The sequence below is a fragment of the Schistocerca gregaria genome, chromosome 5, assembly GCF_023897955.1.
Source record: "Schistocerca gregaria isolate iqSchGreg1 chromosome 5, iqSchGreg1.2, whole genome shotgun sequence".
Lineage (NCBI taxonomy): Eukaryota > Metazoa > Arthropoda > Insecta > Orthoptera > Acrididae > Schistocerca > Schistocerca gregaria.
This window is the reverse complement of record NC_064924.1, coordinates 469255184-469281088: the sequence shown is the minus strand read 5'-3', so window position 1 is coordinate 469281088 and position 25905 is coordinate 469255184. Positions and strand designations below refer to the sequence as shown.

Sequence of the window (25905 nt, the reverse complement as noted above, 5' to 3'; positions counted from 1 at the left end):
CTGCGGCCATGTTGCTCCCTCCTGAATGAAAGAAGATCAGAGTTTAAAGCAACGCTATGTCAACGTCATTACAGACGGAGCGCCGGCTCAAACTAGACAAAGGCAGGTAAATTGCAGTGGCCTTTCTCAAAAGAAGGCATTCGCCTAAAGTGGTACAGGGAAATTGGGAAAAACTTAAATGTGGATGACACGAAGGCGTTTGGAAACTTGCTCGTCCTGGATATGTCTCTTCTATCTTCATTTGCCTGAAGTGATTTAGGGAAACCGCCTGTAAAGAAAAGAGCAAGAGAAAGATAAAACGGAAAGGCCGAAGTTTAAATCCACGTGCACATCGGGGACATGGAAGCTGGGGAGAACTGGACTAGAAGCACTCAAATAAACCAACCTAGCGTTCACTTAAAGTGATTTGGGAAAACGCGGAAAACTTAATCATGGGCGCCAGATGGGAATTTGAATCTCACTCCTCGCAAAGGGCCAGATGTAACGCATAGAGTAAAGTAGTTCCTGAATTCAAACAAAATTATACATACAAAACATAGACAAACTATCGAAAGTGTCGTCTTCGACTATGAAGTATTTTGACTGAAACTGTAAAGGAACTGAGAGATTGTGTAATTGTCGATCTTTGGTTGTCGTGCATTTGGAGCCTCTGTTAACTTATCCAGCAACAAGTCTACTACTAATGCAAAAAGAAAATTTATCTGGAAGAAAAGGATACTCTAATTTGTAAGTGCAAACTACACTGTGACAAACAGTAATTCTATAAAGATCAGAAGAAGTGTGTCTCTTCAGGACTGATGTTTCAAAATTGGTGCGACTTACATATCTTCGTAAAGACTAACAGCAGTGGATATTTGCTGTGCGAATTACGCGGAAATATTTGCTTCTCATTAGCATTGTAACTGATGTGTTTCCGAATGATGTTATAATACGAATAACAGCAATCACATCGTAGCTTAATATGTGTGCTGTTTCTCTCCGCTTTCGAACTTACTTTGGATAAATCTCAGATTTTATTTTACCGACATTCTGTGCTGCTAGCAGCACTTTAGTTACAGATGTGAATTCTTTGTACATAAAAGTGCATAATGCAGGATTCAAAAAATTGTAATTTATTATTTTAAAAAAAGGGTCCAAATGTAGCTAACGTACACAATTATAGCTATTTCTCAGTGCTTGTTCCCAAAACTATTGTGAGTGCCTGTAAGACTTCTGTCAGGCATTTGTTACACTATGGCCATCGTGCACTGTTTCGACAAACATTTTGGCAAGCTTCAAGCAAGCATGTTTCCAAAATCCAGAAAGTGGTGAAATTTGACACGGTGTTGCATATTTGGAGACGTTGGAAGGTGTCTATGTTGATATGCTTGCCGCTGTCTCCGTTTTGTGTACTGTTTTGGGTAACCTTTCGCTGCCTGGCCAAGGAATCACTGATGAGTACATTCGATGAGATCGTTAGTGCCACGGACCGGGGTATATATCTTTACCTATTGGTGTGTACTGTCTTTGTTCAGTGTTAGCTTCCAGAAAGTCTTGAGGGGGCAAGCACTTCATGGCGGTGGCGAGGCGAACTGAAACCAGCCATGCATGAAATGCAGCTACCGATCGTTTCACGATTTTCTTTCATTCTCCCAGAGTTATTTTCATGTTTAGAAGCGTTATTAGATATGTGCTACGGCTTGCGGAATGTGTGGTTTTTTATGGGTCATGCAATAGTTCCTTATGAATACTCGTATGTCACACCACGTTCCTTTAAATCATACTGTACCAAGTACTGAATAAACTTTAAGGTTTGTATTTTACTTTTGGTACTGAAGGAAAGTGATATGAACATATTTTCATTGGATGTGTCACATTATATATTTTTACGCCAAACATTTTTCAAACAATAATTTTTCATAGTCGATATGTTATGCTGACCGCAAGCTCTGTGACCTTCGGATGTAAGTAGCGTTGTTTTTGCAGTAACATTCTAAGAGCAGCTAGCGAAAGAGCCGGGTGTTGGCTATGCTAGTGAGCGGATAGAAATGGCTTGCAGAGCAGACAGATAAGATTACAGTGAAGGATGAAATGTGAATGATGATTTGTAAAGATTAATTGAACAAGCGAAGATTTTCTTGAGTAAAGTGTTGCTGTATTGCTTGCTTACGCGTAACTATCACGTTTGTGAATGACGAAACGTTTTAGTGAAATCTCTCCTTTTATTGGTTTCGGTTAGTTGGTTCCATTGCTCTGGCGACAGTTAGGAAAGTTTTCTATTCACGTAGTTTGCGTCAGAAGTTACAGATTTTACCGCTTCTTTACCATTTTCAGAGATTAAACTTGGCAGAGTAAGATTTGTTAGAAAAGATAAATGTTTGTAAAGGTGGCTGACAGTGTGTTTGTTTTTTGCAATACAATTTTTATTAGTGTCAAATTTCCTTCAATCATTTAACACCGTCATCTCACGAAAGAATTTTATTTTTTCATTAAGTGGGTAATTGCGCTGCACTCTATTTTTTTTTTTTTAAGAATAGTTGCACGTCCTAGCATTGCACTGCGCAAAGCTTTTTTCCCCTCTTAGCATGTTTGCTGGTGCGCTGTATATTTTATTTCCATCGCTTTGAGTAGTACTAAGTTTCCTTTGCCACAGGAAATTTGGAAATCTGTAGTAAGTTCCTATGGGACCAAACTGCTGAGGTCATATCGGTCCCTGGGCTTACACACTAATTAATCTAACATAAACTAATTTACGCTAAGGACACCACACAAACCCATGCCCGAGGGAGAACTTGAACCTCCGACAGCGGAGAGGGGGGGGGGGGGGGGGGGGGCAGAGCGGCGCGAACCATGGCAAGGCGGTTTTGTCACAGGCAGGCTACATTTATTTTTGGGGGCAAGTTCAATTCAGATTACAAATGCAGACAATTTTATTTTTGCAGAGCAGTGTTACATTTGAGTGTGCATTATTCAGTGTTTGGAATTTTGTTTAGTCGGACTGAGTACGTAAATTTATATGGAGTTTCTGTAGCAACATTTTTGTTCATTGTTCTTTCAAAATTCGATTGCTAGTTTTATATTTCATTCTGTTAGCTCTATATGCAGAAACTGCAACGTGACGCCACGCATTACAGCACTGCCCACCCCTGCACAATACGCGTATTTAATTTACAGTTTTGGTTTTCTAATTACCTAGTTCATTAAAAATATAGTTATACAATATCAGTTTTGGCAACTCATTTATCTGATAGCCTTTCCGTAATTACATTTAAAGAATTGGTTCAAATGGCTCTGAGCACTACGGAACCTAACTTCTGAGGTCATCAGTCCCCTAGAACTTAGAACTACTTAAACCTAACTAACCTAAGGACATCACACACATCCATGCCCGAGGCAGGATTCGAACCTGCGACCGTACCGGTCGAGCGGTTCCAACTGTAGCGCCTATAACCGCTCGGCCACCCCGTGCGGCGTAATTACATCACTTGTATTATTCAGGACACTGACACAGATAACCGAGTATGAAGAATAGCAGTTCATTTTACGCCAGTATCAGTTCACAAGACTAAACAAGCAGAAAGTTTCAAACCATATCTTACAGATAAATTACTGCATCTGTGTCCCGAGACAGAGAAATCAATAGTCTATGATATACGCTGCCAAAGACTTCAACTACGACCTACAGGAGGTCCACGCGAGAAATACCATGGGTTTGGTCTCTGACGTCATGTAAAAATCAGCGAGCCCAACGAGGTAAACGGGCCCCTGCAACGAACTTGTGACGTCACACTAGTCGGCTGGTCCGTCACGCTTCGCGAAACCTCAGTTCCGTGCAGGGCCCACGGGAATCCAATACGTAATTGAAAACGTACCCACTAAAGGTCTTAATTATGTTGCGTGCTATCAAGAACTTACGCTACTGGCCATTAAAATTGCTACACCACGAAGATGATGTTCTACAGACGCGAAATTTAAACGACAGGAAGAAGATGCTGTGATATGCAAATTATTAGCTTTTCAGATAAATTCGCGCAAGGTTGGCGCCGGTGGCGACACCTACAACGTGTTGACATGAGGAAAGTTTCCAACCGATTTCTCATACACAAACAGCAGTTGACCGGCGTTGCATGGTGAAACGTTGTGATGCCTCGTGTAAGGAGGCGAAACGCGTACCATCACGTTTCCGACTTTGATAAAGGTCGGATTGTAGCCTATCGCGATTGCGGTTTATCGTATCGCGACATTAATGCTCGCGTTGGTCGAGATCCAATGACTGTTAGCAGAATATGGACTCGGTGGGTTCAGGAGGGTAATACGGAACGCCGTGCTGGATGCCAACGGCCTCGTATCACTAGCAGTCGAAATGACAGTCATCTTACCCGCATGGCTGTAACGGATCGTGTAGCCACAGATGGGGACATTTGCAAGACAACAACAATCTGCACGTTGAGTTCGACGACGTTTGCAGCAGCATGGACTATCAACTCGGAGATCATGGCTGCGGTTACCCTTGACGCTGCATCACAGGAGCGCCTGTGATGGTGTACTCGACGACGAACCTGGGCGCACGAATGGCAAAACGTCATTTTTTCGGGTGAATCCAGGTTCTGTTTACTGCATCATGATGGTCGCATCCGTGTTTGGCGACATCGTGGTGAACGCACATTGGAAGCGTGTATTCGTCATCGCCATACTGGCGTATCACCCGGCGTGATGGTATGGGGTGCCATTGATTACACGTCTCGGTCACTTCTTGTTCGCACTGACGGCACTTTGAACAGTGGACGTTACATTTCAGATGCATTACGACCCGTGGCTCTACCCTTCATTCGATCCCTGCGAAAACCTACATTTCAGCAGGATAATGCACGACCGCATGTTGCAGGTCCTGTACGGGTCTTTCTGGATACAGAAAATGTTCGACTGCTGCCCTGGCGAGCACATTCTGCAGATTTCTCACCATCTGAAAACGTCTGGTCAATGGTGGCCGAGCAACTGGCTCGTCGCAATTCGCCAGTCACTACTCTTGATTAACTGTGGTATCGTGTTGAAGGTCCGTGGGCAGCTGTACCTGTACACCCCATCCAAGCTCTGTTTTACTGAATGCCGAGGCGTATCAAGGCCTTTATTACGGCTAAAGGTGGTTGTTTTGGGTACTGATTTCTCAGGATCTATGCACCCAAAATGCGTGAAAATGTAATCACATGTCAGTTCTAGTATAATATATTTGTCCAATGAATACCCGTTTATGTCCTGCATTTCTTCTTGGTGTAGCAATTTTAATGGCCAGTAGTGTACATGCAAATAAACAAAGTAAGAGCCTACGAAATATCAGACCAGCTGTGTGGCTGGATTGAAGAGTTTTCAGCAAACACAACACAGCATGTTGTTCTCAATGGATAGACGTCTACAGATGTTAAAGTAACCTCTGGCGTGCCACAGGGACATGGGACTATCGCGTTTCGCAATATATATAAATAACCTAGTAGATAGTGTCGGAAGTTCCATGCGACTTTTCGCGGATGATGCTGTAGTATACAGAGAAGTTGCAGCATTAGAAAATTGCAGTGAAATGAAGGAAGATCTGCAGCGGATAGGCACTTGGTGCAGGAAGTGGCAACTGACCTTAACATAGACAAATGTAATGTATTGCGAATACATAAAAAGAAAGATCCTTTATTGTATGATTATATGATAGAGGAACAAACGGCAAAGGCAGCAACTGAAAGTCATGGAACAGCACCAGATTATATTGGGACTCATACTACAGACGTCTGCAGTTCCGTTACCAGCCGAGTAGCACAATCGCCATTAATGATAAGCGTGCTCTTCTGCTATGTACTAAACCCCCCCCCCCCCCCCCCACACACACACACAAATAATGTGCCGCCTACAAAAGTTACGTCCTTTCCCACAAACTGAGTATTTAGAATTGTTACAAATACAGGGATTTCTCTAAGCATTACAAGTAGTATAGGCATGTCGTAGCAGCTAGGTTTACCATATTCGCTGTCGCAAGAAGTCACATCGGTCATATGCTCCATGGGCAGTTGATCTCAATGGGCTGATCTAAAAGTGACGATTTTTGTGTGCAAATCAATGTTGTAAACAACCCTATACAGAAACGTTAATTCGTCACATAATAATTCAGTATGCAACTGATAAAGTTTGTATACAGGCACTGAAATTAACAAATTCTTCTCCCGAGGAAATGTTTAGAATACTTGAAATTTCAGCTGCAGCGCAGCAATATTTTGATGAAACTGATGTATCTTCTGTAATTTAAAATATCGAATGCAGCACTGCAATATTTTGATGAAAGCGACATACCTGACATAAAACGGAGTTCCATTCACGCCACAATAAGCGTTTATGAGACTTATCAAGTTCATCTTCGTCTACGAGCTTGGGGTCAATCCCCGACGTCAATTTGAGGTCCAAGCAACAAATCAGAAGTTGCATTTATTCGACTCACAGTCCCCGCGTATTTCTCTAGCGCCTGTCATTACTAACGCGTTATCCAGGGTGTCCAAATTGTTCCTCTAAATATTCGCGGACACATTGCAAGCGTAGCGAGACGCACTATGCGCAGTGCTGTAAACATTTTGCATATGCCAGAAGTCTGCAAAGGATGCCCCGCGTTTCACCAATAATGCTGCCATAGCGTTAAAGCAATGAAGCCACAAATAAACCTTTTGATGCAAAGAACGAATATTTTAAGACTGCTGTAAATTTTTTGAACGAGAATACTATCATTTTATTTGCTCCAAATGAACTTTGTATGTTTTCGGTTTGAAGTATGGACCATGCAATCGGACCTTACCCAGACATCAATCTTCCCCTTTTGTAGTAAATTTGTAATTGTAGTGTATACACTGAACGGCTTAATTTTCATCTTACACTCTCCACAGTTTCGCAAAACAAAGCTCCTTTAGAAGCCATCTGATCACAAAAGCCGGTCAGTGCTACACTACAACACCAAGATATTCAAAACAACTGCAGTGTAATGTCACCACTTTTCACTCCTACTTGCTTTAGTAAGAGAAAATGAATCGACGAGGATGTATCGACCACAACACTACAATTCCCAGACCCCTCATACTGGTGGAACTGCAGCTGCAAGGAAAGAAGCCAGTACACAACTGACGTGATTTCTAATGTATGTGACCCTCAATATTGGACTTGTACTCGTTCCGTTTTCTGACCTCTAGCTCCTGTAGCCTGCGACACACCCACGTCACGCCGGCCGCTACTATCTGGACACAGAGGCGTGAGCTCGCGCCTTAAGGATCGCTATAACGCCTTATCAGTTCATCGCTGGTGACGACATACGTTCACTGTGGAAGACAATGGCTCGTGCTGGGACAGCACGCAAACCAGCTGCGCCAATGCCTAGTGACTTCCATCTTGAGCCAACTGCCAGTGTCCTCAGAGCAGGTCAGATAAAACTTTAGATGCCAGATAGAGAGAGGCCACCGTCCACAGCTCCAGCGACATTGAAGTAAGTCCCTCCGCATCTCCAGTACCTACGACTCCCGCTCCAGCAAGGATGCGGAGACTGGAACACCAGCAACAGCCGGCTCCAGCATCAGGACGACATAGCCTCAGCAAGCATGGGACAGAAACCAGCCATCACGATGGATATCGAACACTTAGCTGGCCTGCCCACTCCATTCTCGCCCTGCCGTTACGGTGATCCCACTATTGTACAGTTCAAGGGCAGACAGGTGCGATATCTGTGCTCTCAGACAGCGAAGTTGATAGCCCGCTATAAACGCCGCCAAAAGCTTCAACTGTGGCGGATTGGAGTCACCTGCAATCAATAACGTAGGCCTGGTTTCTGATGTCACGTAGTAAATAAAATTGGACGCCTTGCCAGATTGCACTGACTTCACATCGTGCTGTGCTGATGTGTCTATCTCGCTGAGGCTGCGCATATATGACTAGGCTGTGGATCTCAATTGGGTAACTCATTCGACTGTGATAACATGGGTGCTGACGGGCTTGCATGACTACAGACTATCTGGATTCTTCTTTTGTGTTTCTACAACTTTACCATGACCTGGGACGTAATCGTTTCAGCAATTGTCTACTGATAATTGTGTAATGGTGTATCCATCCTTTCTGTGTAATAATGAGCGTTTGTTGTAATTTAGCAGGTGTTATATAAAAGTGGAAAAAGCATATTTGTGCCATCAGACGTAGAGTCCTATGTTTATTCTCTACCGGTTTCGATTCTTACAATCAACTTCATGGAGAAAAACATTGCAAATCAATGGATCAATCACACATTTCCGTCATATATGAGACATATATGTCAATCATATCTAATTGTCATTATAGTCTGTCTTAACACAGCTCGTATAGTCCATATAAACAAGCTGTGACTTCACACAATTACAATAGGCACTATTGTAATTTTGCCAAGGCACAACGTCTTTATATGAATTACATGGACTGTGTTAAGACAGACTGTTATGAAAATTAGGTATTTTTACATGTGCATGGCCTACATATGGGTGAAATGTATGGCTGATCTAATGATGTACAATGTTTTTTCTCCTTGAAGATGATTGTAACAATTGAAACCGGTAGTGAATAAATATAAAATTGTACAGCTGATGGCATAAATATGCTCTTCCCAAATTATTAAACAGCTAGAATGAAATTTTCACTCTGTTCCGGAGTGTGCGCTGATATGAAATGTCCTGGCAGATTAAAACTGTGTGCCGGACCGAGACTGGAACTGAATATCTTTGCCTTTCGCAGCACTTAACTGCGAACAATCACCTCTGAAAAATTCTAGTACTATAGCCGAAATATCAACCCCATCCCTGCTACATCGCTGTATGGTCATTCCGATTTCTGTAGCGTACGTGTGTGTGTGTGTGTGTGTGTGTGTGTGTGTGTGTGTGTGTGTGTGAGAGAGAGAGAGAGAGAGAGAGAGAGAGAGAGAGAGAGAGAGAAATCAAGGTCATGTAAGTATCCCATCAGACGGCGACGGAACACCGGCACTGAGAATGTGGGGCGAATGTATTTAAGAATAAAGTTCAATGGCGGTTGTGCTCATGAAAAGCATAGGCGACTTCCATTACAGCCGCTTTCAGAACATAATCAGACAGATAACGTTTCTGCGCACGAAGAAATCAGAATAGAATAGCTTCATTGAACAATCCTTCCTAGGATTACAATTATAACGAATCAGAAGCATGCTTCAACTAAACTAGTGTATCATATGGTCATTCGAAGAACTGGAACATTTTATATATAGAGGGTGAGTCAGTTAGTCCTTCCGTTGTCATTTTATGCAACCCGCAATGTTATGGCTGAACTGCACAAACGAAGCGCGAGATTTTCATATTCCCTCACTCGCTACGCGCGAACTATTAGTCCTACAGAAAAAATGAGTCTGGCCTTTCAAGTAGGAAATGTAATGCAGTTAAATTTTGTACTTGGATACGTTTTCGCCAGAGGCCGTAGTCTGAGAGTTACTGAAGAAAAAGGTACAAAACTGTCCTACAATGCACCCCCACTCCCCTTGCTCTGCCACCACCAGTCATGATTTGTAATATGTTGTTCATGGCACTTCGTCCTTGTCAGCGTAATTAGTTTTACCATAACTTTTACAAAAGTTGTTTTTCGTTCATTACCGTCACGAGCACGTTTAGAATAATAATGTTAACGAAGTAGCCGACTGTGGCGGTAGTGTAACAGCTCTTCAGCAGAGACCAAAAAAGGTCAAATATCGCGAATAGTTCGTGCAGTCGGAAATTTCTGTGCAGTGGTAGGAGGGAGTGCCACAAACAACATACTAGAAATCCTGACTGGTGGGGGCTGAGCGTGGGAATAGAGTGCGTTTGAAGGTCAGTTTTGTAGGTTTTGTTTTTCTTGAATGACTCAAAAACAGTGGCCTCCAGCGAAATTTTATGACAGTAAAAAATTTTACTGCATTAAATTTCATATATTAACGGTCCTCTCACTTTTTCTATAGGACTAACAGTTTGCGCATAGAGAGCGAAAGAATATGAAAATCTCACGTGTGGTTTATGGAGGACAGGTACAACATTGCGGGTTGCATAAAACTATTGTGATAAGGGCCGCTGATTCACCATCTGTAGTGACTGTGCGCCTCAAACTAAACTCCCACGTTGCCTGCCCGGTTGTCCGTGCGGCCTAACGAGCGGCTTTCCTGGCAGGAAGGAGCGCCTGGTCTCCGGCACGAATACGCCCGACGGATTTGTGTCGAGATCCGGTGAACCGGTCAGTCTGTGGATGGTTTTTAGGCTGTTTTCCATCTGCCTCAGTGTATGCGGGCTGGTTCCCCTTATTCCGCCTCAGTATCACTATGTCGGCGATTGGTGCGCAAACAAGTTCTCCGCGTCCGCCTACACCACCATTACTCTACCACGCAAACATAGGGGTTACACTCGTTTGGTGTGAGACATTCCCTGGGGGGTCCACCGGGGGCCGAACCGCACAATAACCCTGGGTTCGGTGTGGGGCGGCGGAGGGGTGAAGTGGACCTCGGTAGTCGCCGTGGGGTTGCGGACCACTGCGGCTGCGGCGGGGGCGGAGCCTCTCCGTCGTTTCTAGGTCCCCGGTTAACATACAATACAATACAATACAGTACTCCCACGTTACACGATATCGTTGACACAGCGATGGATAACTCCGAAGCACATGCCTCAGAGTAAGAACCACTTGTCAACAGTGAATCTGTTAGTGAGGTCTTTCGTCCGAAGGCCTAGAGGAACTGGATCAAGCTGGGGACCCTGGCACACGAGCAGGTAGAGTATATGGCCGTACTCACCGGAGTTGGGCTGTCCGTTGCTGTTGGGACGCGCAGAGGAGGCTCCGTCGCGCGCTTCCACCTCCAGTGCGTAGGCGCCCTGCTTCTCTCGATCGAACACCACCTTGGTGAACACCTCGCCGGACTGCAGGTTGATCTCAAAGAAGTCCTTACCCTCGTTCCGAGGAGAGTCGACCACGTAGTAGTACACCTGTAACAAAACACCACAAGTATCACTAAATGCTTCCCGCTGCGTCTGCACAATGCAACTTTCTTGGCAGATGGTGATATTAAAAATATGATAAAGCGCATTCTGAATTGGTACTTTTAAACCGAGCGCTAGTCACATGCAGTGATCAAGGCCAGCCATGAAATGTATAAATCAGAATGACTAGAGCACCCCTACGTGTTCACTTGACCCAAAGACATCGTCCGTTGGCACGGGACTATCGGGATTCAACTATCTTTCAATGAAAACGTGTAGGCTCTGCAGGTGAATCACATTTTTGCTACTCTAGGCCGTCTCCACAAACGCCGTCATAGGGGTGAACGGCAGCTAGAAACTTGCATCGCGCCACGGACGCAGGCTGGCGGAAGCAGCATTATGCTGTCGGAGACATTCTCCTGCACTTACATGGAACCGGAGGTAGTAATCAAAGACACGCCGACAGCTGCGAACTACCTGCATCCCTTCATTCTTGATATCTTCTCCGACGGCGATGTCACGTTTCAGCAGTAGGCCTATAACTGTCCGTATCTCGGAGCGAGAACCGTACTAGAGTAGTTTGAGGAGCTTTATAGTGAACTCACATTTTTGTATAAATGATGACTAACTGAAAACCTCAGCTGCCTACAAGTGTTATTGATATACCTCGATGTGGACAGCTGAAAATGTGTGCCCCAACCGGGACTCGAACCCGGGACCTCCAGCTTACATGCCAGACGCTCTATCCATCTGAGCCACCGAGGACACAGATGAATAGCGCGACTGCAGGGACTTATCCCTTGCACGCTTGCCGTGAGACTCAGATTCCCAACTGTCCACAATTCTACATATGTACTGTACCTTATAGACATTTGCCCAACCACTCATTACACGCGCACGCTTTGGCGATTCCCGTAAGAGTTTTGGGCAACCTGTGCGCATTCGCACAGACTAAGGTCAATGGCTGGGTAGCCTTTAACTATATATACGAAGACAGAAACTTGTTCTCGAAAGAACAGTTACTGTTGATGACCGTTCAGCTTTTACCTGCAATAAATGATGACTAACTGAAAACCTCAGCTGCCGACAAGTGTTCTTGATATACCTCGATGTGGAGCAGGAGATTCCGTGTTCGAGTCCCGATCGGGGCACACATTTTCAGCTGTCCACACCGACGTATATCAACAACACCTGTCGGCAGCTGAGGTTTTCAGTTAATCATTTATTCCAGGGAAAAGCTGCACGATCATCAATAGTAACTGCTCTTTCGAGAACAAGTTTCCGTCTTCGTCACATTTTTGTCTCGGCTACCAAGTTCGCCTGATGTAAATCCTATTGAACCCATCTGGGTCGCAATGCGGTGCCATCACTGCGTACGCAAATCATCTAATGCCACATATCTGCACAAACCCACCAACAAAATGGCGGATCCTTGGTACGCATAATCAGCGATGTCTTGCGTTCCAAATTCGGAGAAACAAGCTATTCAGCAGGTGGTCATAACGTTTTGGCTCATCGGTGTATATCGTTCAAGGCCCGTGCATTCATAGGCAGTCATTCAAGGAAATTACGTATAAGTACTTCTAGAGTTACATAAGACTACTGTGCAAAAAGTACAAGACATGAAGCAAACAGACTCACATCAGTAGATACAATAACTCTCCATGTTCCTGATTCACATACAGGAGCTCAGTAGGGGCACAGTTTTTGACGCAGCAAACGTCATTCGTTGACACCACTCGTCCAGGAAGGCGCGGCAGCATCTTGCTCTGCACTAGCTGCAGGCACGAACTAATTCGATGCATCAATACGGGACAGAGGGTTAACAACGAAACCTGAAGACGGCGCAGCCTACAATTACAAGAATTCTATAAACCATTACCAGGTTTCCCTTTTCCAGTAGGACGTTGATACATAGCAACAAAAGACAGCAAATTCTGCTTCTCTGATAACCTGTCCCAGGACTCACATATTTTGGTGGAAGTCAAAAGGTTAAGTAACGAGAACTATGATGTCAGATCTATAGCGCACAGTACCGTTTTATCACCGAAGCTGCCAGTGAGAGGTATCAGAATATTAGCTGCTCGTGTCCCAGCAACGTCTAACAAATCAGTACTAGGGAGAATAGAAGCCGAGTATTTATGGGTGCACTTTACTGGGACTGAGCGTGTGAGCTGCACTAGCACAAAGACGATAAATCTGATCCACTTTATTTGGTTATAAGTCAGAGGAAACAACAGTTTTCAAACCACGTTTCATTCCGTTAATATCCACACGTTTCGCAATTGGTTCAAATGGCTCTGAGCACTATGGGACTCAACTGCTGTGGTCATCAGTCCCCTAGAACTTAGAACTACTTAAACCTAACTAACATAAGGACATCACACACATCCATGCCCAAGGCAGGATTCGAACCTGCGACCGTAGTAGTCGCACGGTTCCAGACTGCGCGCCTAGAAACGCGAGACCACCGCGGCCGGCGTTTCGCAATTGCTGTGATTCAAATGGCAAATTAATTTTCTGCCAAAAAACAGCGTAACGTTTGAAATACGTCTGTAATGCTTCTGAAATCTTATACAAATGTGTTATTTGTTATGGTATCTGCATGGAAAACCTTTGTTTCAAGATATGTTGGTGATAAAATCGACTTGTTGAATGGAAACAGTGTGGATAGCTGGTTTGAAAAATCATATCACCTTGAAAGTACTACACATATATAACTGTTAGGGTTATGTTACGATTCCGCAAAAAGGTGCATCCGATTTAAGGAATGTGTTTTAGGTGCCACGGGTTGGCACAACTAAGATGTTTCTCGACGGCTTACCTTCTGACCGTCATCGTTTCTCCGTGCTGCTACTACATTTCATGTTCCTCCAAGATACTGCTAACGGGAGACGGACACATTTATGTTGCTCGCCAGTCGCCTCGGCTAAAACTGGTGCTAAGCAACGGCTGGGGCCACTAGAAGAATCTCGTATTGTTGCTAACTGCGTCGCGTCAGGATAAAGTTGTTTATTCTTAGGTCTCACATGGAAAATAATCATCGAATAATTAAGGAAAAAAACAAGGGGAACAGCAAAGCGTAAGTAGACTCGGGTCCTTCCGGCAATGACTGACGGTCGCCGAGGGAAAAGAGAAAAAGAACAAAAAAGCAAACATTAAACATGGGAAAGAAAACAGGAGAAATCAGTAAAATACTTCAGTCAAATGAACTCTTCGGTTATGTCCTGGACGTCCTTCAGAGGAAAAGATATAAGTATCATTTAATTCCTTCATCCAGGTCAAAGATCAGTCTTAATTAGGAGTCGATCATCAATTACACTACTGGCCATTAAAATTGCTACGCCACGAAGATGGCGTGCTACAGACGCGAAATTTAACCGACAGGAAGAAGATGCTGTGATAAGCAAATGATTAGTTTTTCACAGCATTCACACAAGGTTGGCGCCCGTGGCGACACCTACAACGTGCTGACATGAGGAAAGTTTCCAACCGATTTCTCATACACAAATAGCAGTTAACCGGCGTTGCCTGGTGAAATGTTGTTGTGATGCCTCGTGTAAGGAGGGGAAATGAGTACCATCACGTTTGCTACTTTGATAAAGGTCGGATTGTAGCCTATCGCGATTGCGGTGTATAGTATCGCGACATGGCTGCTCGCGTTGGTCGAGATCCAATGACTGTTAGCAGAATATGGCATCGGTGGGTTCAGGAGTGTAATACGGAGCGCCGTGCTAGAACCCAACGGCCTCGTATCACTAGCAGTCGAGATGACAGGCATCTTATCCGCATGGCTGTAACGGATCGTGCAGCCACGTCAACAGATGGGGACGTTTGCAAGACAACAACCATCTGCACGAACAGTTCGACGACGTTTGCAGCAGCATGGACTATCAGTTCGGAGACCATGGCTGCGGTTACCCTTGACGCTGCATCACAGACAGGAGCCCCTGCGATGGTGTAGTGAACGACGAACTTGGGTGCATGAATCCAGGTTCTGTTTACAGCATCATGATGGTCGCATCCGTGTTTGGCGACATTGCGGTAAACGTACATTGGAAGCGTGTATTCGTCATAGCCATACTGGCGTATCTCCCAGCGTGATGGTATGGAGTGCCATTGGTTACACGTCTCGGTCACCTCTTGTTCGCAGTGACCGCACGTGAACAGTGGACGTTACATTTCAGATGTGTTATGACCCGTGGCTCTACCCTTTATTCGATCTCTGCGAAACCCTACATTTCAGCAGGATAATGGACGACCGCATGTTGCAGGTCCTGTACGGGTGTTTCTGGATACAGAAAATGTTCGACTGCTGCCCTGGCGAGCACATTCTCCAGATTTCTCACCATCTGAAAACATCTGGTCAATGGTGGCCGAGCAACTGGCTCGTCGCAATTCGCCAGTCAGTACTCTTGATTAACTGCGGTATCGTGTTGAAGCTCCGTGGGAGCTGTACCTGTACACCCCATCCAAGCTCTGTTTTACTGAATGCCGAGGCGTATCAAGGCCTTTATTACGGCCAAAGGTGGTTGTTCTGGGTACTGATTTCTCAGGATCTATGCATCCAAATTGCGTGAAGACGTAATCACATGTCAGTAGTAGTATAATATATTTGTCCAATGAACAGCCGTTCATCATCTGCATTTCTTCTTGGTGTAGCAATTTTAAATTGCTAATAGTGTATTTACTCCAGATGCACTGTTGCAACAATACATCTTGAATGAATTGGAAACGAGCATAAATGTAAGTTTTACCTCAGGATGGGAACGTATGTAGGACAGCCTCAAAGACTGGTGTCTTAAAAGATTACATGGCCCCAGTAGCGATTCGGTATGTGTGGATTGCCTACTAGTAGCCATCTATAGAGAAAGGAAGAGCCTCCAGCTCTCCAGATGGGCCCACGACCCACTTTACGACGGGCCTCCGTCTTGTCGCAGATGCCGGTGCAACGACCCCCGCGGCACGCTCGGGGCTCTGGAGAGGCGGCTGATAGCGTCGTGTAGCGGCGCGCCGCCCTGCTGATAGCTCCCGCGATGGATCACCCCACGCCCTGACGTTATTGCAACATTCGCAGATAGCGCGGCGCCGGAAGGCGTGCATATTTATGGAGTCGTCTGCGCGCCCGCCCCTGGGGTAGTCCTCGGGTCCGTCTAGTGCCTCGAGCAGGTCATTGAAATCGTGTGCGGCCCATGCGGCCGGGAGGCCGTTCGCACTGCACTCAGTCACGTCTAAACGAGAAAACTGCACACGTCCAACCTCGTTAAAGTGGTAAAGCTTCTGGTAGCAATGCAGCAGATGCTAACTTTTCTAGCCATGCGTTCACCGTTTTTCACTATGAATAAGTTCGTATTAATTTCGAACTGTGTTATTACTCAGTTTCGGTGCTAATATTTCTTACAGAAGATACATACAAATCACGCATCAGTACTTCAACAGCAGATATTTGGCACAAAGTTGCACTTTTGTTCGTTACAGATGATGGACTTCCTTATGACCTCCTCGATCACGAGAGTGGAAGAGCTTTGAATTAACAAGAAAATTAAACTACCTGGCAGATTAAAACTTTGTGCCGGACCGAGACTCGAACTCGGGACCTTTGCCTTTCGCGGGCAAGTGTTCTACCTTTTTTTTTAGTCAATAATCTTTATTGAACAAACTAACAGTGCATATAAATACACAATGCAACATTTCTTCAAGGTACCATTTAAACATATACAAACGATTGTTGGTTAAAAAAATATTAGAAAAACGTTAAATACAACAAAACATAACATCATTTTCGAAACATCCGTCCGCAGCTCGTGGTCGTGCGGTAGCGTTCTTGCTTCCCGCGCCCGGTTTCCAGGGTTCGATTCCCGGCGGGGTCAGGGATTTTCTCTGCCTCGTGATGACTGGGTGTTGTGTGATGTACTTAGGTTAGTTAGATTCAATTAGTTCTAAGTTCTAGGGGACTGATGACCATAGATGTTAAGTCCCATAGTGCTCAGTACCTTTTGAACCATTTTTTTGCTAGTTCTGCAAGGTTCGCAGGGGAGCTTCTGTAAACTTTGGAAGGTAGGAGGCGAGGTACTGGCAGAAGTAAAGCTGTGAGGACGGGGCGTAAGTCGTGCTTGGGTAGCTCAGTTGGTAGAGCACTTGCCCGCCAAAGGGAAAGGTCCCGTGTTCGAGTCTCGGCCTGGCACACAGTTTTAATCTGCCAGCAAGTTTCAAAACATAACTTTTTTTTTTCGATGCATGAGAACGTGGATAAGGGTGTTGCATCATGTGATGGGTAGGCATGGCACACACCAACTATGAGGGGGATCAAGGAAGACGCTGCGGAGATAACCGGCAAAAATTTGTCGGTAAGATGGTTTTCGGGTGAGGGTGCTATGCGCAGTCACAACATTGTACCCGAAGTCAAGGAGTGTATGCGGACCACTCTGTAAGAGGTATTCTAAAGCCTGTCCTCGAAACCAGATGAGTGTATGGTGCTTAGCAAGAGCGTAGTGAAATGTCTGGGGCAACAACAAGAATTCTGGGGTTACCGTCGTTGGCGGGGCACGGACGTAAAAGCCACGATTCGTTGGATGAGGAGCCATACGTTTTGTTTCAGGGGGCACGTAAGACGGTGCTCGTCGGTGTCTTCGAGCTGACAGTCAGGGCAGAGTGGGGATGTGGCCAGTCCTATGAGATAAAGTCGACTATTAGTCGGGAATTTGCCATAGACTAAAACATACCAGAGTGAAGACACAGACGACGGTAAAAAGGGTGCAGGCACACACCCCCAAACGGTTCGCCAGTTAATGTCAGAGTGCTGAGGCACCATGGGGTCGCAAGGGTTGGACAGCATAAACAAACGGTAAGAATCTTTTGTACGGGGAGAACAGGTAACTGGAAGATCGGCCAGAACGTAGCTGAGTTCTATGAAACAACTGGCGACGTGGTACAATAATGGAGAAATAGGTGCCACATTAAGCGGTGGATCGAGTGAAGCTAGTCGGAGGATATCTAAGAGACTGCGTTTTAAGGTCGGGACCGGCCCCTGCCAGCGCCGCAACATAGTATGGACAAAGAGTGCACAAGAACGTGCCCGTACGTTGACGAATCCGAGGCCACCTTTTGCAGGAGGCAGTGTTAGAGTGTTGTAGCGGACTCTGAAAAGTTCCCCTGCTGACACAAAATATCCAAAGGCTGATTGGATGCGGCGGCCAAGGTGTAACGGCATTGGGAGGATCTGGGCGACGTGTACCAGTTTAGCGGCGACATACATGTTGACATAGGACACACGTTGGAGTTGGTTTAAGTTACGGTGCACCTGACCGAGGGCCACTGTACGGTGTGTGGAGATCGTAAATTCGATAGCCAAGTAACGAAGGGTGGTACTGACTGAGGGTGGGGTCGGCTCCATAGCCGGGAGGCCGCGCCCAATGTGCATCATAGTCGATTTACGGACATTAAGAATGCTACCACAAAGACGTGCATACTGGTGGATCGCCATATGAGCTACCCCAGCACAACTCAGGCCCCGTCGTCACAGCTTTACTTCTGCCGATAGCTCGTCTCCTACCTTCCAAACTTTACAAAAGCTCTCCTGCGAACATTGCAGAACTAGCACTCCTGAAAGAAAGGATACTGCGGAGACATGGCTTGGCCATGGTAATGGCAGAAGTAAAGCTGTGAGGACGGGGCGTGAGTCGTGCTTGGGTAGCTCAGATGGTAGAGCACTTGCCCGCGAAAGGCAAAGGTCCAGAGTTCGAGTCTCGGTCGGGCACACATTTTTAATCTGCCAGGAAGTTTCATATCAGCGCACACTCCGCTGCAGAGTGAAAATCTCATTCTGGAAACAAGAAAATTATCCTCAGCCTAATAGTCCAGTCAACGAAGTCTAAAAAAGGTCGAATAGGTGAAAAATTCGTGTATTCACAATTTTTGCGCAATCGTAGTAGGGAGTGTCATTAACAATATACTAAAATTCTGACCGAATACATTTGTAGTCGTGTACTACATCGACAAAACAGAGTTTTATCGTTTGTTTTGTTATTTTCTGTTGTTCGATTGAAGATCGCGACGTATATAGCGCAAATTCAGTAAAGGCGGCCACACACGTAACTGCATGCTTGACAAGCACGCTTGCGCCAGCGTGACAAATTCCTTACTCCTACAGAGCATTCAAATAAACTTGCACAAGCATTAGTTTGTTTATCAGAAAATGTTGAGTTCCGGCAACAAAGTGCTGGCTTTGGCAACCTTTCGCTTGTTACGAAAAAAGCAGCTCGTGGTCTTGCTGTCCTGCGCACGGGATCCCGGGTTCGATTCCCTGCGGGTTCAGGGATTTTTCCTGCCTCGAGATGACTGGGTGTTGTTTTGTCATCTTCATCATCATCATTCATCCCCATTACGTTCGGAGGAAGGCAATGGCAAACCACCTCCACTAGGACCTTGCCTAGTACAGCAGCGTGGGTCTCTCTCATCTTCCCCTACGCTCCACGGAGTATGGGACCTCATCATCATCATTACGAAAACAAAAAGATAAAATGTGATACATGGTGTAAAGAGTAGTTAAAGAAACGAAAACATTATTCCGGTATTAACTAATAGTGGTACATCCGCAATGGAAACTATCTCACAGCAATGTTGATTTTCTTCTCTCTTTCTCCATGTAATACTGTGTTATTTGACTTGACCTACAGTACAGTACAATCTTTGTACAGAATGTAATTTAACAGAACCAAATAAAAATTAAATAAACCCAGACCACTGACAAATGCTTGCACAAAGCTCCCCATTCCTAGTACACACGCTCAAGTATACACTCGCTTGAACGCTTGCACAAGCGTACATAATCGAAATTCGATCAAGCATCGAACTGCTTGTATAGTCTTAATGCTTGCGCAAATTTATCCTACATACTCTCATACAAGCTTGGGCAAGCACACTTGCGCAAGCGTGCTTATCAAGCTTGCAGTTACGTGTGGGGTCGCCGTAAGCTATCCGATCTCTTCTAGTTGCAATTTATGTTTACTCTTACAGGTACTTCATAGAACCGCAAAGGGAATGGAAAATGCTATTGAAACAAAGAAGATAGGACTTAGATTTGCTGATAATGAAAAGACTTTGGTTGTGGGTCTCATGTCGTAAATGAAAGAAGTAGCTGAAAACAAGAAAACGGATGACGCAACACTGCGAGAAAAGGACAGAGCATGGGAAGATCTTGCAAACTGTTTCAGTACAAACGGATTTGGAAAGAAAAGAACGGTGAAGCAACTGGAAATGTTAAATGACAGTTTGAAAGGCAGGAAAAAACAAAAAAGGAGCCAAGGCAAGGTGAACAAGTCTCAGACAGGAAGTAGCGCCGCTACAATCCCATCATTGGACGAAACATCCTCTCAATTTGCTGCAGATACTCAGTGCACAGGTAGATACACTTCTCACAGCGTTGACTGTGATGCCATCTGTGCAACGCTTTTATTGCATGATTTCATAAGTAGTAAACTTCAGGATTCAAACAATGTTAAGACCAATATATTTGTATCTGATTAATGTGAAGGGCAAAATACAAACATGAACACCGTTAAGAGGGGGAAATATCGCACATAGGGATAAATTCAGACAGGCACAGTATATTTCTCTTCTTGCGTTGGTATCACTGAATGCAAACCTTTATTTGGCTCGCACGTTTTCCTGTTTACATCTTATGTGTTGTCAAGCAGATGTGAACTTTCATTGTTGCATTTGGAAGTTAAGAATATGGTGTGTAGCAGTTTTCAGTGCAGTGTAAAATTATTGTTAGTTGTCTTTTCGAGTATACTTTCGTCTTGTACTAAAAGAGAAAAAGTGGTAAGCCTAATTTCTTATAACGGACTCATTTAGATGTCGAGAAGGAAATGTGACTGCAGTTCGTCTGCATGTGTCACATGCACTAATGTCTGGTAAACTATTAACAGTTACTACATACGTTGGGAGGAATATCGGACAATGCCGAGGACTTATAAAAGGCGGCTTCAGAGGTGCAGCTGTAACCCTCAAAATCATGAAAAAATTGTTTTTGCTAAAAGATGAGGAAAACTTTACTGCAGAAAGGCATCAAGTAAATTTAACATACCACACTGAAGAGAGAAAGAGAGAGAGAGAGAGAAGAATGGGAACAGAAATAGACACAAAAGTAATAGAAGTCAGGTTTCTGTGTCCATAGCAAGGCAGTAAATTAATGTTTATTTTTCCTTACATTTCAGATAGTGATACTATAGGCAAACACCAAATTGTCAGAATGTCACCGACTCCTAGAGAAGAAAAGTGGAAGTCTTTGTTCATTGAGAACATACTATAGGTTTATGATTTATGCTGTGAGTAGATTCTCATTATTAATCAAATACATCAGGCAGTTTTATTTGTTAGGATCTGCTTCCTTAAATAGTATTTTCGGTTCACGTTCAGTCCTTTGATCATGTTATTCTTCAATTTCACCCAAAATATCCTGCGCTTTTGTTGCATGAATTTAATATTCTTTGTGAAGCTCCTTAAAGAATATTAAAATTCCATCCGATATTACCCCATCTTACGGTATGTTAAGGCTTTGTACTTGGCTTAGCAATCACGCAACACGTGTTTCCAGTTACAGGGTATTTCTACAGTCTATGAGATAGTAACTTAGGCTTACGCGAAAAATTCCACAAGACACTGAAAGCATTGAGAACGTGTGCCATATATTACTGTGCTTCCGAGCTATAGAAAGACTCCAGCGTGGACATTATTCAGGACTGGGCATCAGCTGTATCACCACACTACGACAAGATATGCTAAGGAAAGACACAACTTGGAAATTAAAAATATTTTTTGTTGTATTAAAACACACTCATTTTAGTCTCGTTTTCTTATGCAGGAATATTCATTCCCTACCAAATAAAAAAGAGGATGTATATTGCCAATGGTGAAGACTGAAATGGTGATGTCGAAACCGTCACGTCCTGGCATTACAGATGCTAACAAGAAGGATATTTTTGCATTACTCAAGTTCCTATGAGAAGAAAATGCAGAAATACTAAACACGACTATTGAAGGCACCTACGAAAAAATGAATACACAGAATGACTGAAATATTGAAAAATGAATACTCAGAATGACTGAAATACTGAAAAATGATCTTTAATAATTATAAAAAAACTTCTTAAGATAATTTGAGACGTAGTCATTTTGTGCTTTTTATTTGTTTATTTAATTGAAAAATTCGTTTGTTTCACACTGTGAATGATATTTTTACTAATAGGGTGTCAAAGAGAAATGTTTTATGTTTTGTTCGGTATTATATAAAACGACGTAAGTAACAACTTTAAAATATTCCGTTTCTTCGCAAACGAAATGGATTTGATTAATAAAAATCCAGTTGTTGATAAAGTCTGAGAACACTATTTTTAGTTTTGACTTCTGTTTATAGTAAAACATGGAAAATTTCGTTTTATTTCATGTTATACAGTGAACTACAGAAAAACAAGTTTGGTACTATATTAGTACTTCAGTTCAGTCTGTAAGTCTTAAATTTTCCACTATCACGTCATATTTTGTGAAACCGTATGATACACAACACCTGAAATGAAACAGAGAAAGGAAAGCATGCTACACATACAGGCCCTTGCGGAAAAGAAGGCTAAGTGTGAGCCCGTATTTTCTACTGCTCACTTGCTCATGGATATAGCAACAGCTTAAAAGTAAATTTAAAAAATGTTAGAGCAATAAAGAAACAGAAGTATAACTTGTTTATTTGCAAATCTGACATTTCTAAGATTTTTATATTAGAAAAAGAAGCAAACATGACAGGTGATTTCGGTTCTAGGCGCTACAGTCTGGAACCGCGCGACCGCTACGGTCTCAGGTCCGAATCCTGCCTCGGGCATGAATGTGCCTGATGTCCTTAGGTTAGTTAGGTTAGTTCTAAGTTATAGGGGACTGATGACCTCATAAGTTAAGTCCCAATGTGCTCAGAGCCATTTGAACCATTTGACAGGTGATTTAATGTGCGCATAACAGGAAATTGATTATTTATGTTGAACACAAGCTATAATACGAAAGCAACCAAATACGCCTTTACTTTTTGAACGAAGAAGTAAAACATGACATAATCTCGCTCTGTTCTCCATCAGTGCCTCACGGCTAAGCTCATTTGCCCCCAACCTGATAACCAGCTCGGAATATATGTTACATTGTATTTAAAAAGAGACAAACAATAAGCGGTGACTTTTTCACGTTAATTATCATTGCTACACAATTCACCCGCAGGAATTTATGCTAGCTACCACCTCGGGAAACGCGATAATCAAAGGATAATACAGTATTTTAAACGCTATCAGAACTGTCTCGCCAATTATCAGACATTAAACATACTTTTTGTAACAGCATTAACATTTAATTTACAGGGTGTTTCAAAAAGAATTATGCGGCATTCTTTCGCACGAATGAAGTTAGAAATTTGGGCTGAATTTTAAGTTACTCCTCAGACTACAAAGCTTTATTTTCATGATTTTTCCGATTTTACAAGGGTACATCTTTCAGATACGTGCACATACAACCTTGGGGTATGTTTAGAACCAGAACTTTTATTCACCTCGCAACGGACGCACCACAAACTTCCAGACGATAATCGCAGACCTCACTTAATTTTTCGAGCATGTATGGAGTTTTACTGCGTTTACTGATGTTGCTGTTTAGCGTTGCAGTTAATTCAAAGTTTTTGGAAGGATGACATCTAAAACTTTAAATTTCGACACGTAGGTTAAAGTTTACCCGAAGTCTCTAGCTTTATCTATGTACAAGCTATAGTCTTGTGATATTGGATTAATTTCATCAACCTCCTGTATGTTAAAAACCCATAGGATACTTTATGGCACGAGTAATAAAACAAAAATTATGAAAAATGCTGTGAAGAACAGGTGCAGCAAACGGCATATATCTGGAGATAGACGTGCGAAGTTTTACATTTACGTACTGAAAACCACCGTGAAGGGCGTGGCGGGGGATACTTAGTATGGTACGATCCACACAAGAGCGACGGATCGCAGCGATTAGTCACGTGCGATACCGCTGCAGTTCGTTGCTCGCCTCGACCTCGAACACACGAACGACTTGCCGTGCAATTTCAGCCAGTATTACGAGCGCCGCTGTGTCGAGAAGTTCTGCTATGGAACATGAACTGCCACAGTTGACCTCCTCCGTAACCCCACGAGTACTTGCAAGAAATAAATTAAAAAATAATGGGAATCGTAATTTATTAAACTGGTTTTCAAACGTTTTTCTTGGGAACTGTATGCTACTCTACAGAAAATTTAACATTTTTAAGTGGCGCCAAGAGGGTTGTGTACATCTTTCCAGTGTGTAACAGAATTCGTTTTTCGTTTAGTAGTCTTCAATTCCTTTTCCATTAGTCTTGTAGCTTAACTTCAACAATTTACTCATTTTGTTTTGGGCAGTGGGCGTTGACACTCCAGCGGCAACAACGTCATACGGTTATTTCCACTCTGTGCCACGGATCGGCCTCGTTATACTTCCTAATTAAGATATACACATGGAGAAATTGAACTGGTTTGTGTATTCACGAACACTTGGAATTACATCGACTATATGTGATGTGGTGATTTCGAAAAAAAAAATCGTTTAGAAAACGAAAATTACAAAATTATGAAAGCGTGGTGTTTTGCCTTGTTTCTTGTGGTCAGTTTTAATGAAAAAGCCTCTAAACAAGACCGACACGTATTTAGAGACGTTTTCCGACATATGTCAGTCAGAAGGAAAAAGGTGGGGCATTTAAAAGATTTTACAGATTATTAGATATAAGGTTCGCCTGCTTTGCAAAAAGGGTTTTCATGTTTATCAAAATCTGCGAAATGTGAACATACTTTAAGTGACAACTAACCTAAAAAAATTTGACCTAAAGCAGTTTTGTTCATTATCTTAATTTAACATTATACGCTTCTACAGGACCATTTGTACACTGTCATGTTCTGATGGACTGTCATCGGTAACCAAACGATGTTAACGTGAATTTGATTGGCGAGGTAATGCATCACTTTATGTTTAAAAGTAATTTTGTTGGCTAACATATTTCGTTGGTATATTTGCTATGACTTACGTTTTGCTTTGGCAGACCCATTTTCTTTTGCGTTTCCATGAGTTATTGAGAAGCGCACATCTACATCTACATCCATACTCCGCAAGCCACCTGACGGTGTGTGGCGGAGGGTACCCTGAGTACCTCTATCGGTTCTCCCTTCTATTCCAGTCTCGTATTGTACGTGGAAAGAAGGATTGTCGGTATGCTTCTGTGTGGGCTCTAATCTCTCTGATTTTATCCTCATGGTCTCTTCGCGAGATATACGTAGGAGGGAGCAATATACTACTTGACTCTTCGGTGAAGGTATGTTCTCGAAACTTTAACAAAAGCCCGTACCGAGCTACTGAGTGTCTCTCCTGCAGAGTCTTACACTGGAGTTTATCTATCATATCCGTAACGCTTTCGCGATTACTAAACGATCCTGTAACGAAGCGTGCTGCTCTCCGTTGGATCTTCTCTATCTTTTCTATCAACCCTATCTGGTGCGAATCCCACACTGCTGAGCAGTATTCAAGCAGTGGGTGAACAAGTGTACTGTAACCTACTTCCTTTGTTGTCGGATTGCATTCCCTTAAGATTCTTCCAATGAATCTCAGTCTGGCATCTGCTTTACCGACGATCAACTTTATGTGATCATTCCATTTTAAATCACTCCTAATGCGTACTCCCAGATAATTTATGGAATTAACTGCTTCCAGTTGCTGACCTGCTATTTTGTAGCTAAATGATAAGGGACCTATCTTTCTATGTATTCGCATCACATTACACTTGTCTACATTGAGATTCAATTGCCATTCCGTGCACCATGCGTCAATTCGCTGCAGATCCTCCTGCATTTCAGTACAATTT

At 43.5% G+C, this 25905-nt stretch overlaps 1 protein-coding gene across 1 annotated transcript in view; it reads right to left on the bottom strand.

Moving 5' to 3' along the window:
* LOC126273385 (neural-cadherin-like) overlaps positions 1-25905 on the bottom strand; it is an 872522-nt gene that overhangs the window by 601724 nt on the left and 244893 nt on the right. The window contains exon 13 of the mRNA XM_049976938.1: positions 10790-10979. Within this exon, the coding sequence (XP_049832895.1) occupies positions 10790-10979 (190 nt within the window). The remainder of the gene's footprint in view (positions 1-10789; positions 10980-25905) is intronic.